General features: G+C 35.5%; 1 protein-coding gene across 4 annotated transcripts in view; it reads right to left on the bottom strand.

The window, feature by feature from the left end:
• P4HA1 (prolyl 4-hydroxylase subunit alpha 1) overlaps positions 1-18,624 on the bottom strand; it is an 89,449-nt gene that overhangs the window by 59,106 nt on the left and 11,719 nt on the right. For 3 of the 4 annotated variants that reach the window (XM_042908428.1, XM_042908427.1, XM_042908430.1), the window contains exons 2-5: positions 14,114-14,221; positions 12,267-12,363; positions 10,512-10,663; positions 7,463-7,600 (exon numbers count right to left, since the gene is read on the bottom strand). In XM_042908428.1, coding sequence (XP_042764362.1) covers positions 7,463-7,600; positions 10,512-10,663; positions 12,267-12,363; positions 14,114-14,189 — 463 coding nt within the window. In that variant the 5' untranslated portion in view covers positions 14,190-14,221. Of the gene's footprint in view, positions 1-7,462; positions 7,601-10,511; positions 10,664-12,266; positions 12,364-14,113; positions 14,222-16,537; positions 16,559-18,624 lie in introns of those variants that run through there. The other variant, XM_042908429.1, reaches the window with a different exon arrangement.

Below are 18,624 nucleotides of genomic sequence, written 5' to 3' on the forward strand. Positions count from 1 at the left end.
TTTATTTATTTTTTCAATATATGAAATGTATTGTCAAATTGGTTTCCATACAACACCCAGTGCTCATCCCAACAGGTGCCCTCCTCAATACCCATCACCCACCCTCCCCTCCCTCCCACCCCCCATCAACCCTCAGTTTGTTCTCAGTTTTTAACAGTCTCTTATGCTTTGGCTCTCTCCCACTCTAACCTCTTTTTTTTTTTTTCCTTCCCCTCCCCATGGGTTTCTGTTAAGTTTCTCAGGATCCACATAAGAGTGAAAACATATGGTATCTGTCTTTCTCTGTATGACTTATTTCACTTAGCATCACACTCTCCAGTTCCATCCTCGTTGCTACAAAGGGCCATATTTCATTCTTTCTCATTGCCACGTAGTAGTCCATTGTGTATATAAACCACAATGTCTTTATCCATTCATCAGTTGATGGACATTTAGGCTCTTTCCATAATTTGGCTATTGTTGAGAGTGCTGCTATAAACATTGGGGTACAAGTGCCCCTATGCATCAGTACTCCTGTATCCCTTGGGTAAATTCCTAACAGTGCTATTGCTGGGTCATAGGGTAGGTCTATGAGGACCTACCGTCCATTTTTTGAGGAACCTCCACACTGTTTTTAGAGGAGTTTAATCAATGTGGATGAATTTACTAAAAAAATTGAGTGAAAAAGGTTACAGAAAGATAAACAGAATATATCATTTACATTTTTAAAACACAACAATATATGCAGTAAAGTATAAGAAAACGGACAAACACCACCAAGTTCAGAATAGACAGTACCTTGAGAAAAGAAGGAAAAGTGCAGAAGGGGTCTTCAAACACATTTGTGATCTTTTAATGTGATCTTTGCGAACAAGAAAAGCCTAAAAACTGTTTATTATTTCACTCTAGTGTTATTTTTACCACTTATAGGACATATTATGCTTAGAAAATTTCAGGGACTCTACTTATAAGGAATTTGCATGAGAGAAAAATTCAATAAAAACTGAACCCAAAACAGTGAGTTGAAGAAGAAGAAATGTCAATAAAGAGATACAAAATACACAAGAAAGGATAAATATTGTTCCAATGAAAAATAACTGCGCATATTCTCAGGGTGTCTTATTTTCCCATATAGTTGTTTAAGCCAAAAACCCATATCAAGTCCACCATCAAATTTCACCATTACACTTCCTAAACAGCTTGATAACTTGTCCTCTTCTCTCCATACCTACTAGCTACCACTATCATCTCTTAAATTTTTACAACAGCCTCCTCCCTGAATTCTTTGTACCTACCCCCATGTCCCAATCCAATCTCCATTCTGCAGTCACAATGATACTCCTAAAATGAAAATGACATTAACTTCTCTAAAACTTTTCAGTGGTTCCTCATTGCACTCAGAGAATTTCAAACATCTCCACGTGGCTTACAAAGCCCTTCAAGAGATAGCTTCTGCTTAACTTATCTAGCCTCTCTCTCACTACTCTCATAAAACCAAACTCCCATCCCTACACTCCATACACTCACCTCTTGAACAAACTACTTGTTAATATAACTGATATAATACACTCTCTCCTCTCTGGCCTTTATACACATTCTCCCTGTTTGGAATACTTTTCTCATGCCTACACTTTTCCTCAATTTCCTGGTTAATCCCTTGTCTATTATATCCTAATTTTTAATGTGTCTTCCAGGAAGCCTTCCTTTATGCCTCTTCTCAAGTGCAGAATTAGGTTTCCTTCTATGTGCTCCCATGGTATCCTAAATTATCCTCACTCAGGCATTCATCATACTATATCATAAGAATGTAAATATCCTAAGGGCAAGGAGCTGTATTGGTCTTATTCATTATTGTATCCCTAGAACCGAACAGAATGGTTGGTACATACTATATAGTTAATATCTATTAAACAAATTGATGTCTTATACCAAAAGCCAATGTTTGTTGTTGTTTTTTTTTTTTAATATTTATTTTTGGTAGACAGACAGAGTGCAAGCAGGGGAGGGGCAGAGAGAGAGGGAGGGAGACACAGAATCCGAAGCAGGCTTCAGGCTCCAAGCTGTCAGCACAGAGCCCGAAACAGGCCTTGAACCCACAAAGCACGAAATCATGACCTGGGCCAAAGTTGGACACCTAACAGACTGAGCCACCCACATGCCCCAAGCCAATTTTAAAAAATAGTTATGATCTTATCAGAAGTGTTAGCAATGTATAATATTGGTAGGAATAGGAAATAATGGAACTATGTTCCAGCTTAATGGAGATTTTATCTAATATTGTTGTACTATATTCCCACTTGATATTCACCCCAAATAAAGAGAGATGAGCAAGAAAACATCTTAACAAGTAACTCTTCCCACTGTATATTCTCACCATGAAAATGAATTTCAATATGAAGACAGAAGTAATTTATTTCTCCAGCTGATAATGACAAGGAGATAGTAATGGTAGTAAGCCATATACTCATAGAAAAAGTGAGAGAGAGCATACATAAAATATTATGTGAAGTTAGGTTTCAGTAACACAAGTAAAACTAGCAAATTTTTTAATTTGTGGAAATGAAACAACACATTCTTAAACAATCAATGGAACAAAAAAGAAATCAGAGAAAATTAGAAACTACTTAAAAACAAATGAAAACAAACACACAACATACCAAAACTTACATGACACAGTGAAAGCAGTGTAAAAGGATGTAATGTAAATGCTTACATTAAAAAGCTAGAAAGATCCCAAATCAATAACCTAACTTTACAACTTAAGATCTCAAATCAATAACCTAACTTGTACAACTTTACAACTAAGAAACGAGAAAAACAAGAAAAAACTAAACCCAAAGCTAGCAGAAGGAAGTATTAGAGGTAAATTAAATAGACTATAAAAAAAAATAGAGAAAATTAATGAAACCAGGGTGCCTGGGTGGCTCAGTCAATTAAGCATCTGACTTCGGCTCAGGTCATAATATTACAGTTCATGAGTTCAAGCCCTGTATGAGGCTCTCTACTGTCAGTGCAGAGTCCTCTTCAGATCCTGTCTCCCTCTCTCCGCCCCTCTCCTGCTCACATGTAGACATGTGCACATTCTCTCTCAAAAATAAACATTAAAGAGAAAGAATGAAATCTGGCCATTTGTAGCAACGTGGATGGAACTGGAGAATGTTATGCTAAGTGAAATAAGTCATACAGAGAAAGACAGATACCATATGTTTTCACTCTTATGCGGATCCTGAGAAACTTAACAGAAGATCATGGGGGAGGGGAAGAAAAAAAAAAGTTAGAGAGGGAGGGAGTGAAACCATAAGAGACTCTTAAAAAACTGAGAATAAACTGAGGGTTGATGAGGGGTGGGAGAGAGGGGAGGGCGGGTGGTAAGCACTGAGGAGGGCACCTGTTGGGATGAGCACTGGGTGTTGTATGGAAAACAATTTGACATAAATTTCATATAAATAAATAAATAAACATTAAAAAAAAAAAAAAGAAAATTAATGAAACCAAAAGTTGGTCCTTAGAAAAGATCAACAAAACTGATAATCCTTTACTTAAATGAACTAAGAAAAAAAGTGAATATTCAAATTACTAAAATAAAAAATGAGGGATGCCTTGGGGCGCCTGGGAGGCTCAGTTGGTTAAGCGTCTGACTTCAGCTCAGGTCATGATCTCACAGTCCGTGAGTTTGATCCCCGTGTCAGGCTCCATGCTGACAGCTCAGAGCCTGGAGCCTGCTTCAGATTCTGTGTCTCCCTCTGTCTCTGCCCCTCCCCTGCTCATGCTCTGTCTCTCTCTCTCTCTGTGTCTCAAAAATAAATTAAAAAAAAAAAAAAAAAAAGGAGGGATGCCTGGATGGCTCAGTCGGTTGAGCATCCAAACCTTGATCTCATCTCAGGTCATGATCCCAAGGTCATGGGATTAAGCCCCAAGTCAGGCTTCATGCTGAGTGTGGAGCCTGCTTAATATTCTCTCCCTCCTTCTCTGCCCCTCCTTCCCCTCTGAAAAAATGAAAGAAGGAACACTACTACTGATTCTACAGAAACACAAAGATTATAAGAGAGTAGTATGAAAAATGTACATCAACAAACTGAATAACCTAGATGAAATGGATAAATTCCTAGAAACAAAAAGCCTACCAAGACTAAGAAAGAAATAGAAAATCTAAATAGACCGGTAACTAGTAAGGAGACTAATTCAGTAATCAAAAGTCTCCTGACATAGCAAAGTCCTGGACCTGATGGCTTCAATGGAGAATTCTCCCAAACATTTAAAGAACTAACACTAATCCTTCTCAAACTTTTCCAGAAAATTGAAGGGGAGAGAATGCTTCCCATTTCATTCTATGAGGCCAGCATCACCCTTACACCAAAACCAAAGACTGTACAAGAAAACTACAGACCAATATCCCTTACAAACATTGATGAAAAATCCTCAATGAAGTACTGGCAAACAGAATATTAAAAGGATAACACACCATAACCAGGGGAATTTATTCCTGGAAAGCAAGGATGTCTCAACATATGAAAACAGATCAATGTAAAACACATTACAGAATAAAGGGAAGAAAAACACATGAGCATCTCAACTGATGCAGAAAAAACACTCAACAAACTAGAACTAAAAAGAAACTACCTAAACATAAAAAAGACATACTTGAAAAATCTACAGCAAACATATGCAATGGTGAAGGACTGAGAGCTTTTCCTTTAAAATGAAGAACATAAACAAGGATGCCCATTTTCACTCCTATTCAATTTAGTATGGAAGCTCTAGCCAGATAAATTAGGCAATAAAAAGTGATATAAAGCAGCCAAATTGGAAAAGAAGAAGTAAAATAGTCTCTCTTTGCAGGTGATATTATCTTCTATGCAGAAAACCCTAAAGACTACACACACACACACACACACACACACACACACACACACACAATTAGAGCTAATAAATAAATTCAGCAAAGTAGCAGAATATAAAGTCAACACACAAAACTCAGTTGCATTTTTACATACTAACAATGAATAATCTGAAAAGAAAACCACTAAAATAATTCTAAGAATAAAATAGTTAGGAATTAACCAAAGAGGTGAAAGACATGTACAATGAAAACCACAAAATGTTGCTGAAATAAATTAAACATAAATAAATGGAGATACATCCTATGTTCAAGGATGGAAAACTTAATACTATTAAAATGGCAATAGTACCCAAACTGATATACAGATTCAATACCATCTCTACCAACATCCCAATGATATTTTTTGCAGAAATAGAAAAACCCATCCTAAAATTCATATGTAATCTCATGGGATACTCAAAACAATCTTGAAAAAGAATAGTCAAAACAATCTTGAAAAAGAACAAAACTGGAGAACTCAAACTTCCAGATTTTAAAACTCACAACAAAATTACAATCATTGAAACAGTGTGGTATTAATATGGCGTAAAGACAGGCATACAGACCAATGAAATAGAACAGGAAGCCCAGAAATAAACTCTCACATATATGGTCATAAACTTTTTGACAAAGGTGCCAAGACCAATCAGTGGGGAAAGGACAGTCTTTTTAACAAATGGTGCTGGAAAAACTGGATACTCACATGCAAAAAAAAATGAAGTTGGATGCTTACCCTAACACCATTTGTAAAAAATTATCTCAAAATGGATAATGGACCTAAATGTAAGACTAAAACAATAAAACTTAGAAGAAAACATAGGAGAAAAGCTTCATGACATTGGATGAGGCAATGATTTCTTATATATAACCAACCCCAAAGGCATAGGCAACAAAAGAAAAAATAAATTGGACTTCACAAAAATTTAAAAATTTTATGCATCAAAAGACAGTATCAACCAACTAAAAAGGCAACCCACAGAATGGGTGAAAATATTTGTAAATCATAAATCTCATAAGGGATTAACATCTAGAATATATAGACAACTCCTAAAATAACAAAAAAACAATTAAAAATGGCAAAAGGCTTCAATAGACATTTCTCCAATAAAGACATACAGATGGCTACTAAGCACATGAAAACATATTCAACATCACTGATAATGAGGGAATGCAAAACTACAATGAGATATCACCTCACACCCATTAGGATAGCCACTATCAAAAAAGGAGATAATAACAAGTGTTGGAGAGTAGGTAGAGAAATTGGAACCCTTATACATGTTGGTGGAAATATATAATGGTCTATCTACTATGGAAAATAGTATGGCAGTTCCCCAAAACACTAAAACAGAATTTGACCCATAGGATCCAGCAATTATGCTTCTGGGTATATATACCTAAAGAATGAGAGGCAGGGTCTCAAAGAGATATTTGCACACCCATGTTCACAGTAGCATTAGTCACAATAGCTAACACATGGAAGCAACCAAAGTGTCCTACTGATGCATAAAGGATAAGCGAAATGTGATTGTGTGTGTGCGTGTGTGTTTACACATGTTGCATGTACATGTTGCATTATCATTCAGCCTTAAAAAGTAAGGAAATTCTGACATTTGGTATGACATGGATGACCCTTGAGGGCATTATGCTAAGTGAAATAAGCCACTCACAAAAAAAAAATACTGTATGATTCCAATTATATGAGGTACTTAGAATCGTCAAAATCATAGAAACATAAAGTAGAATGATAAGGGGCACTTGGGTGGCTCAGTCAGTTGAGCGTCCAATTCTTGATTTCAGCTCAGGGCACAATCTCACAGTTCCTGGGTTGGGGCCCACAATGGGCTCTGTGCTGACAGCTCGGAGCCTGCTTGGGATTCTCTCTCTGCCAGCTCTTCTATGCCCCTCCCCTGTTTGCTCACATACTCTCTCTCAACAATAAATAAACTTAAAAAATAGAATGATAGGGCTGGGGAAAATAGGAGATAGGGAGTTATTACTTAATGAGTACAGAGTTTTAGTTTTACCAGATGAAAGAACTATGGAGATGGATGCTGGTGATGGTTGCATAACAGTGTGAATGTACTTAACTCCACTAAACCACACATTTAAAAGTGACTAAGATGATAAATTTGTCATTTAACTTCTGCACAACAAAAATTTTAAAGCAAATTTGAATGAAATCAGCTGTAACCTAAAAAAAAAAAAAAAAAAAAAAAAGGTTGTGCCAAAAATGGGAAAAAGCAGGATGTTCCATATTACAGAACCCTTTAAAAATCTGTATACACCAAATATGTCTTGGTTTTTAAATTAATGAACATATAAACTTTGACTATCAATTGCCTTATAACCACATATAAACATTGGATGTTCTAAAGAAAAACATGACTACATAAGTTTAGTTCCTGTAACATTAAGCTTTCACAAGCTAGAAACTTACAACTCTTAAGTCCTAGAGAAACAGAGGGTTATTTGGCATAAAAGACTGTGAAATAAACTAAAGTTAAAAATCTTAAAATACAAAAGATTTTTTAGATTAATGTCCTAATGGACTGAATGGAGCAACCAGGTGATAAGTGTTTTATAGACTAAAAGAATTCTTACCTGGAAGATTACCCTTTGAGATGGTGTCTGTATCCAAATTGTAGGTGTCCTGGAGACGCAACAGAGCTTTGGCTGCCCCAACCTGATCTTCATCATTAGGGAAGTACTGTCTCTGAATGGTTAGGTTAGAGATAAAGCCTTGAAATTAAAAAAAAAAAAAGAAAAAAAAAAAAAGGAAAACAAAACAAATACAAAAAGAAAAAAAAAATGACTAGAACCTCACAGACTTCCAATCTGCAATATACAGTGTTTATAAGGATTTTTCAAAATTCATTTTATTATAGTTTTCTACCATAACAAGTTCCACATGCTCAACAGGGAAAAAAAAACAAAACAAAAACAAATACACTAAGATTTGAAATACCTCTAACTTACTCAATCTTCCCAAACCCTAATGTTGCTTAAGTAATCTGAAGTCATTGCATAAATCCTATCTGTATTAGGTAAAGATCAACATGATAACTGAGTTTTTAGTTACACAACGTAGCTTCCACTAAGCTTGAAAAATGGGATTCACAGATTTGAAAATGACATCCACTGGCAACCAATTATACTTTAAAAAAAATTTTTTTTAATGTTTATTTATTTTAGAGAGAGAGAGAAAGAGCACAAGCGGGTGAGGCACAGAGAGAGAGGAAGACAAAAAATCAGAAGCAAGCTCCAGGCCCGGAGCTGTCAGCACAGAGCCCAACGCAGGGCTCGAACTCACAAATCGTGAGATCATGACCCTGAGCTGAAGTCAGATGCTCAACCAACTGAGCCACCCAGGCACCCCAACCAATTATACTTTCAAATAACAGATTGTAAGTAAAATATATGCGCTTAAAGAAAGTTCTATTTTGGGGGCACCTGGGTGGTTCAGTTGGTTAAGTGTCTGACTTCAGCATAGGTCATGATCTCACGGTTCGTGAGTTTGAGCCCCATGCCGGGCTCTGCGCTGACAGCTCAGAGCCTGGAACCTGCTTCCGATTCTGTGTCTCCCTCTCTCTACCCCTCCCCTGCTGATGCTCTCTCTCTAAGAATAAACATCAAAAAAAAAATTTTTTTTAAATAGACTTAAAAAAAAAAAGTTGTATTTTCTTCTTCCATGTGCGACACACTATATAAATTATGTAAATATGTAAAGTTTGGTGGAATTCCCTGAGGAAGAAAGAGATTTTTAATAATATATTTAAGATCAAGTGAACTAGTTTATTAAAATATATTCAGATCTGTTAAATTATTGAGTATAGTGATCAACCAAGATTTGCTCTATATAGAATCTGATCTTAATATTAAAAGGTTTTATATAAAATATAACAAAATCAAACTAACAAACTAATTACTGATAACTATATAATGCCTAAGGAGAATGGGTGCTAAATACTCCTTAAGGTTAAACCAAAACCAAAACCAAAACCAAAACAAAATTGATTTAAAATTTTAATATGTGTCAGCATTTGCAAATAAAAGTTGGGTATGGGGGCACGTGGGTGGCTCAGTTGGTTAAGTGTCCGACTTCAGCTCAGGTCATGATCTCACAGTTTGTGAGTTCAAGCCCCACATCAGGCTCTGTGCTGACAACACAGAGCCTGGAGCCTACTTCGAGTTCTGTGTCTTGCCCTCTCTCTCTGCCCCTCCCCTGCCCCTGTTCATACTCTGTCTCACTCTATCTCTGTCTCTCAAAAATAAACATTAAAAAAATAAATAAATAAAAGCTAGGTATGAAACTTCCCTTCCCTCTCATTTACTTATAATCAACTATGTGTACTTTGATCAGCAAAAGGCCAAGAATTTGTGCAAATGAACAACTGGCTAGGAGAGGGCTAAAGTTCTCATCAAGCATATTTTTTATTTTTAAAACCAACTCAGTCACAATGTCCACATGGGATTTTACAAATTTTACAATTTTCTATGACCCAAAACAAAATCCAAGAAGTTACTTAAATCCTTTCCAATAAAAAAGAGAAAAAATATACGCATTATAGAATTAAGGGATGACTACTACAGATTAAAATGTCAGTCTCAAGGTTTACCTTATAAAATAACTTAAGTCATAAAGGTCACTACTTGAGAATTTTTTTTAATTAAGCGTGTGTGTGTGTGTATACACATACGTACATGACTTTAAAAATATTCTCATGGTGCTATGTAAGAGAGCAACTAACCACCAGTATTTCCCTCTTACCATGAAGAAATTTTCACAAGTGCTTGCCTTAACTTTTCTTTCCAAGGTTTTCTGTCCTACGCATAATGGTTTATTGCTCACAAACACTTGTAAGCACCCTTAGAGTATTTTCATTTGCATAGCTAGCTCAGTTTTCATCCTCTTTCTCCCTTTTTTTTTCATTCCACCTTTAGTCACTGAACAAATATTTGAGCCCCTACTCTAAGCATATTCCCTCCAGTTCTTAAACTCCAGACTTAGTTTTCTGTGTCTGTTACTAAAATATCTAAAATACCTCAATACTCCAACTACAATTTTATCGTTCAATTAGAAAGACCTTCATTGTTACTGTTCGCAGCCTTCGTTTTTAAATTTACTATTCAGGTAAAACAATTCTAAACTTCAAAATACTATGTGGAAAATAACTAACACTTTTCCTTATAGTACCACTCCCAATATATTAAAAATTGATTAGAAGATAGAGATTTACCCATAAATTTTTAAAGTCTGAAGCTAAACCTTTTCATTTTAGGAATTATTTCATTTAATTAATTATTAATTATTAATTTAATAATTATTTCATTACCTTCAGTAATGAAGCTATATGCCAAATAATTCATTTTTATAAACTTCAAAGCAAAAAGCACCAATAACACAAATTACTTTTTTTTAGCCTGAAGTTTTTTTTTTTATTTGTTTTTATTCCCTTTTTTTTTTTTAAATCAAGGAATTCAGGATCTAGACTAACTTTAATTAAATCAGACACACCCTGCAACACTTCAATTACAACACTGAACACTTGATGTTCTGGGAACTGAATTCATCACTAGTGGCATTTCCACAGGTGGCACCAATATTATCTTACTTTTTTTTTTGGCTCATTATTCTTACCATCAGACTTACCATCTGACGTATCCTTAAGGACCAGATTCTCCAACTCACTCCATTCAGTGTTCAGACGTTTCATTAATTTGAATGCATTTACAGGATGCCCAACAAATCCTTCTGGATCTTTTGTCGCTGTGCTAGTTAGTCGATCTAATTTCTCTGCCCATCTGGAAATGTAAGACATATAAATGGAGCATACATACACTTAATAAGGAAGAACACAATTTAGTAAATCACTCAGAAAAAGAAAAAAGATGAGATTAGAGGCTTTTGAGTTAAAACTGTATTTAAAAAATTCTTTTTAGGGGCACCTGGGTGGCTCAGTTGGTTGAGCATCAGACTCCTGATTTTGGCTCAGGTCATGATCCCAGGATCTTGGGATCGAGCCCCATGTTGGACTCCATGCAGAGCATGGAGCATGCTTAAGATTCCTTCTCTCTCCCACTCTCTGCCCTTCCTGAACAGTGCACACATGCACTCACGTGCACTCTCCCTTAAAAAAAGAATTATTTTTAAAACAAAATTATAGGTTTTTTAAAAAGCAAGGCTGTTATGGATAAAATCTAGCATGGTAGAATCAATATAAGGCCTTTCTTGTAGTTTTGCTTCTCTCAAATGGTTACAGTAAATGGAACTTATCTTTAAGTGACTGGAGGGGCACCTGGGTGGCTCAGTCGGTTGGGCGTCTGACTTTGGCTCAGGTCATGATCCCACAGTTCATGAGTTCGAGCCCCGCGTCGGGCTCTGTGCTGACAGCTCAGAGCCTGGAGCCTGTTTTGGATTCTGTGTCTCCCTCTCTCTCTGTCCTTCCCCCATTCACACTGTCTGTTTCTCAAAAAAGGAATAAATGTCAAAAAAAAAAATTTTTTTTTAAGTTACGACTGGATCTCTCTAGCAAGAGTCTAAAAATACGTCTCCCCACAAGTCCTTAAATCCAAATAACTGATTATTATTATTATAAATTCTGTTACATGTTCATTTAAATCAAACTTGTACAAAAATTCTACATTCAGTATCTAAAAACTATATCTTATCTTATTTGTTTAATTTTGAGAGAGAGAGAGAGAGAGAGAGAGAGAGAGAGAGAGAGCGCACGCACACACCAAGCACAAGTGGGTTAGAATGACAAAGGAAGATAGAGAATCCCAAACAGGTTCCACATGCAGTGCGGAGCTACATGCAGGGCTCAATCCGCATGACCCTGGGATCATGACCTGAGCCAAAATCAAGAGTCAGACACACTCAACCAACTGAGCCACCCAGGCACCCCAGTACCTAAAAACTATACTTTAAAACGAACAAAAACTGAATAGTCAGTTACTCACTAAACAAAAGGCAGGAATTCTCAGGATTAACTATAACCTGAGTCAATTAAAAATAAATTAGCATTTAAGGAAAAACCGTATCAATTAATACTAACAATACTTATCACTATAATCTCTAGAATGGAGCCATAGCAATGAAGAATAGAATTGGAAAACTGTTCCAGAAGATGACTTGATTAGGGAGATTAGAGGAAGACAGAAGAAATTAGCAACCATTTTTAGAAATTGTCAGTCAACCCATAGCCATTTATATCCTTATCTCAATCCACGATCCCCTACCCGAACTCTTGTCCCAGGCCTAACTCTTATTTTTTGCACTCCTATGTTAGTCATTTCAGCTGGCTTTTTAAGACAAATGGCTTCCACTTCCACTCAAAGAATGTTTTAGCTCTAGAGGGAAAACATCCAGGTAGAGTCAGAATCGTAAGTAGAACACTTTGCTTACTTTTTTATTTGTTCTAATTTATCCTCTTCTGCCTTAATATAGTCTTTCAGGGAAGTCACCAGATCTTTCTCTGTATGGATCAAATCAGTCATCTGACCTAAAAGGAGGAGAAGGAAAGGTCATCAAATACCTGCATTGATCAGCACAAGTATTTTAGAATAATTTAAAAATGATCAAGAATGTTTCATTCTTTGAGAAGATTCAACTAGCATTAAACACAGATATATTGGAGAAAATATGTTTTTTCCTCTTTTTTTTTAACCAGATAAAGACAAAAACTTTCTTTTTTCTTTTTTTTTTTATTAAAAAAAAATTTTTTTTTAAGTTTATTTATTTTTGAAACAGACAGAGACAGAGCATGAACGGGGGTGGGTCAGAGAGAGAGGGAGACACAGAATTGGAAGCAAGCTCCAGGCTCTGAGCTGTTAGCACAGAGCCCGACACCGGGCTCGAACTCATGGACTGTGAGATCGTGACCTGAGCTGAAGTCGGACGCTTAACCGACTGAGCTACCCAGGCGCCCCTCTTTTTTCTTTTTTTAATGTTTATTTTTGAGAGCGAGAAAGAGAGAGGGACAGAGCACAAATGGGGGAGGGGCAGAGGGAGAAAGGGAGACACAGACTCAAAACAGGCTCCAGGCTCTGAGCTGTCAGCACAGAGCCTGACATGGGGTTCGAACCCACGACTGTGAGATCATGACCTGAGTTGAAATCGGACACTTAACTGACTGAGCCACCCAGGTGCTCCAAAGACAAAAACTTTCTAATCATATGTTCCAATTCTAGTTTTCAAGCTACTTCATTTTGCAAATTGGACCATACTGGCAAATTGTTTCTTCGTCTAAAATTTTATTTTTAAATTACAAAATAACACTACTTTTTTCTTCTTCCCTACCTCTGCTCTCACTCTTTGTTCTTGAGACTAATTAGAATTAATTTTTTATTCAACAAAAAGTATACAGGGGGCGCCTGGGTGGCTCAGTCGGTTAAGCGTCTGACTTCGGCTCAGGTCATGATCTCACAGTTTGTGAGTTTGAGCCCCGCGTCAGGCTCTGTGCTGACAGCTCAGAGCCTAGAGCCTGCTTCGGATTCTGTGTCCCCTCCTCTCTCTGCCCCCTCCCCTGCTCACACTCTGTGTCTCTCTGTCTCTCAATAATAAATAAACGTTAAAAAAATTTTTTTCTTAAGTATACATAAGTATACTTCACAAACGAAATTCAAATCATCTGTGTTTAGTTATTTATAATGGGATAAGAAGACTCATTATTTTATATCCCGAAATTAGGTGTCATAAATATAACGCTTTTGTTTTAGTTAGCACTACAATCACATAAGTGTAGAACTGGTCAACAGGATGAAAGAAAACATCTCACTAAGGCAGATGAAGTATGCATATAGGAAAACATAAAAGGATACATATTAAACATGAAAAATATTTCTGGGGGAAAGACATGTGGAGTTCATCATACATTCTATGTACTTTTGTCTGTTTCTCCTTTAATCAGTATGTTATTTTTGCAATACTTTTGTAATACTGTGTGTTAAAAAAAAGACTAAGTATGTATATTAAGTTATTTGTTGAGTGGACTCACTAACAAAGAATTTTCTTGGTATTCTTTTCTAAATTTTCATAAGTTTCTAACCTGAAAATGTACTGCTTTTGTAATCAGAAAAAAATGTAAAGAAAAAGTTAAATTTTAAAAAAGAGAGACTTGGAAAAGGGAAGGGACTGAGGCATACTTCAGTCTCTAAGAATACACTGTATTTGTTTTTACTGATCTAAAAACACTAAAAAATGGAAAAATTTACATGCAAAAATAATACAAGCCAAAAAATAGTAAGACTTACCAATTGAAGTAAAAAAGCCTGGATGGGCCAAAGATTGGGGAAGTAGAATCCCTACAATTAAAATATACCAGATCATCTTGGAAGACTTAATTTTTCAGGTTCACACACCTACAAGAGAAAATATGGCCATTACAAAAAAAAAAAAAAAAAAAATAGGGTAGGAAAAGTTCTCAATCTATTTTTCCTATGAACAAATTGTAAGTCAGACCCTAAGGTTGCCCTAGATTGTTATTAACTCTTATAAATTGATTTAACAATTTAATAAAAGCAACTATCATTTTTCTTTTTTTTTTAATTTATTTTTATTTATTTTTGAGAGAGAGATAGCAAGCAGGGGAGGGACAAAGAAAGCAGGAGACAGAATCCCAAGCAGGCTCTGCACTCTCAGCACAGAGCCATATGCGGGCTTGAACTCCCAAACTGTGAGATCATGACCTGAGCCAAAGTCAAGAGTCCGATGCTTATCCAACTGAGCCACCCAGGTGCCCCTATTTTGCATATAACTAGAGTACTAACTTTATATTTCATGTTAAAGAAAAATATAAATGACAATTTATGCTTAAAAATTCAACCCGAGTTTGTTTTCTCCTTAGTTACTACTATAATTAGATTAGATAATAGCACCTCTTTCAGATAGCCTGAAAAATAAGTGTTCTCTGTGATCTACATCTAAACCATGAATTTCCCATAAAATATACAACTTCATTAAAGTAACTTAATTTAAATATTACTAAAATACTTTCTAAAATGTTAGAATATGTTTTAAAGGGGAAAAAAAGGTTTCAGAGCCACTGATTAATCCTTCAAATTACTAACTTGTTTCATCTTTTTCCCACATGCCTTTAAATTTTAAAATAAATTTAATTAAAAGTTATAGATTTGGGGGCACCTGGGTGGCTCAGTAGAATAGGTGTTAGCTCTTGACTTCGGCTCAGGTCATGATCTCATGGTTTGTGGGTTCGAGCCCCACGTTGGGTTCTGAGCTGGCAGTGCAGAGACTGCTTGGGATTCTTTTTCTCTCGGCCCCTCCCCCATTTGCATGCTCTGTCTCTCTCTCTCTCTCTCTCAAAATAAACTTAAAAAAAAATAAGTCAAAAAAAAGTTGTAGATTTTAGGGTGATGAAAACGTTCTAAAATTAACTGGTGATTGATAGTTGAAGAACACTGTAAAAGTACTAAAAACCACTGAATCATGACCATTAAATGGGTGAATTGTATGGTATATGAATTATATCTCAATAAAGCTGTTATTTTTAAAAAGTTGTACAGAATCCAAAAAGAATAAACAGACCTGTAGATTTAAGCTAGTAATTTCTCTCAAAGGACCTTGTGTTGAGGTTTTTCTATCTACTGTGTTCTATGTAAAAATTCTTAGCCTAGTACATAGCTGTGGATTTTTTTTTTTTTTAACTTGGCAGCAAACCCTTTCTTTCTTTTTCCTTTGTCACTGGTAGCACTGACTACTAGAATGGATTCTTCATGGCAGGTGCAAGTACCAACTATTCAGCAGAAAGATTTACCCTTCTTTCCCAAATGTCCTGATAGCACTCTTTTCTTGCTCCCCCACCATCACATACATGGACTTTTAAGTCCTCCTTATTACCTTAGAAAAGAATCAGTTACTATAACAGTACCTTTTGCCTCAGTAACAGGCTCGCATTTGTTACTCTTCTTGTCACCCTATTCTTCTGAGCAGGCACCTCTGACTCTTTCCAAGTCACTTCACCTAAACCAACAGGTTGAAGTTCACATTGGAAAGCTCCCTATTCGGCCAAAAAAAAAAAAAAGGAAAACGAAAAAACAAACCTACTTTTTCCTTCTTGAAACTCAATAAAAAATAGATCACCACAAAAACTGACATTCTGGAAGTACTCCTAAGTCTCCTCCCTTAAGTTTGCCACAAACTTCCAGAACCACACAGTAGTGAAATACACTGCTCTCTTGGCTACTTTATAGTAACTCTTTGGGAAGGCTTCTAGAATGCAGCAGATGCAGACACTTCCTCCCCTGGGCTCCTGCCAAAGCACAAGGCTTTTTCAAACTACTGGGCTGTCTGAAGAGTCTAGAATCTTCTCACTGTTTACACAGATTTCAGCCATAATTTTCTTCATGAATAAATGTTATTTAGAAAATACAAATGCTTTTGCTGTACTAATAGAAGGCTAATCAGAAATGTTGTCTAAACGTTTAACTCTGATAGGGAAGTTTAGATTTGTCGGGTAAGAGGTTATGATTTTTTCATAGCTAAAATATATTTTGTCACTAAAATTCTTTGTCATCTTTCACTGTCCTTAAACTTCTCAATGAATCAAGAACTATTCGTCTACAGATATCATCAAAGTTTGAAAACTACATTTTAAGAATGATAGAGCTTACATAAAAATTCAAATCATTAATCAAATGAAGAATAAATTATACCTTTACCTTACATCATGCTGCAAATAAATTCTAGATGGATTAAAGAGCTATAATCAACAAAAAACAACAAAAAGAAAAGTTACTGGATCTCTAAAAAGAGAATTTCTGAACTTTAAAAATGATACAAACAACCTATCAAAAGACAGATGGAATTTAAATATGCAAAATAATCTAGGCTCATATACATTTTAAAAACCTATAAACTACAAACTAGGAAAATAAAGAAAATAGAGCTCATTAAAGGAGCTCATACAAATCAATAAGACCACTAAGATATTAATAGAAAAGTGGATTAAGAACACAGAAAGTCACAAAAGAAAAACTAAAAATAGTTAAACAAAAAGTTCACTGAGTAATCAAGGACTTTTTTTTTGTCCTTCAAATGAATAATTAAACAAATTTAACAAATTCACAATTAAAAATATTGATGGTGCTATATATATATATGTCAAGGAACTTAAAATGAGTATGTCCTTTAACTTGTGAATTTAAATAAAAACACAAATTTTAAAAATTAACAAACTCACAGTCATTGCTGGTGAGAATGCAAAATGGTACAGCCATCTTGGAAGACAGTTTAGCAGTTTCTTAAAAAATCAGACATACTCGTACCATACAATTTGGCAATTGTTTCCCTTTGTATATACCTCAAAAAGTTGAAAACTTATGTCCACACAAAACCTGCACATGGATATTTACAGATTTCTTCATAACGGCCAAAACTTGGAAGCAACCAAAATGTCCTTTAGTAGGTAAATAGATAAACGTGGTATACCCAGACAATGGAATATTATTCAGTGTTAAAAGGAAACGAGCTATCAAGCCATGAAGAGACATGAAGCAATCTTAAATGTGTATTACTAAGTAAAAAAAAGCCAATCTGAAAAAGTTATGTACTGTATTATTCCAATTATATGACATTCTGGAAAAGGCAAAACTATGAAAACAATAAAAAGATCAGTGATTGGGAGATGGGAGGATGAACAGATACAGCACAGAGGATTTATAGGCAGTGAAAATACTCTGTATGATATAATGATAAACACATCATTTATTTTTGGACATATATTGTCCAAACTCACAGAACATATAATACCAAGAGTGAATGGGTAATATAAACTATGTATGCACGTTAGGCTATTATGATATGTCAATGTAGATTCATTAACTATAACAAATGTACCATTCTGGTGGGGGATGTTGAGGCTACACATGTGTGGGGGTAGGGAGTATATGGGAAATTTCTGTACAGGTTCTTTGCTATGAACCTAAATTGCTTTTAAAAAATAAAGACTTAAAATAAATTAACATCATACAACTCTAACCCTGGTGGAATCTGTATTGAATGAGATTAAGATTCCACTACTCTGACAGAAAATCATAAATAAATACTGATCAAAACAAAGAAAAAACTTACTATAATATGATCATAACTATGCATGAAAATATGCAGAGGAAATTCACCAAAATGTAGTTGTCTCTGGAAAGAACATTAGGTCATTTTTTTTCTATTTCTCTGTATTTTCCAGATGTCCCAGGGTATATTTACTTTCATAGTGACAATATATACAAAATAATAAACCTAAAACATCAACTCCCATACTATGTAGGTCACCCTACGCTTTTAATGAAGTGGTTAACTACTCTCTAATACAAAAAAGTAGCTAACAAATACTATCCACATTACAGCATGTTCCATATTCTAACTCTATATGCCTCCAGATTTCTCTCTGCTACAAAGATAGTAAGCTTATATAAAAGCAACCCAGATATCTAGCCATGAACTACAATGTCAGAGTAGTATACTTTTCTATTATCCTTCCTCCTAACAGACATATGATGCAGGCTAAGTCAGTCATTGACACTTATTCCCACGAACATAACGTCTCAGAGGTGGACTTGTGAAATGGTAAAAAGCAGCTCCTTCTGGAGTTGCTAAGCTCATAGGATGCAAATTGGGAGCAACACATTATCTTTCCCACTTGTCAAAGACACCTAGGAACCCAATCTATAAACAGAACAAAGTCATGCAGAGATAATTCCAAGCTCCATAGCCCTGATTCTTCCAATTATTGCTTTGAATCTGTGAGCTA

This window comes from Panthera leo, chromosome D2, assembly GCF_018350215.1.
Source record: "Panthera leo isolate Ple1 chromosome D2, P.leo_Ple1_pat1.1, whole genome shotgun sequence".
Lineage (NCBI taxonomy): Eukaryota > Metazoa > Chordata > Mammalia > Carnivora > Felidae > Panthera > Panthera leo.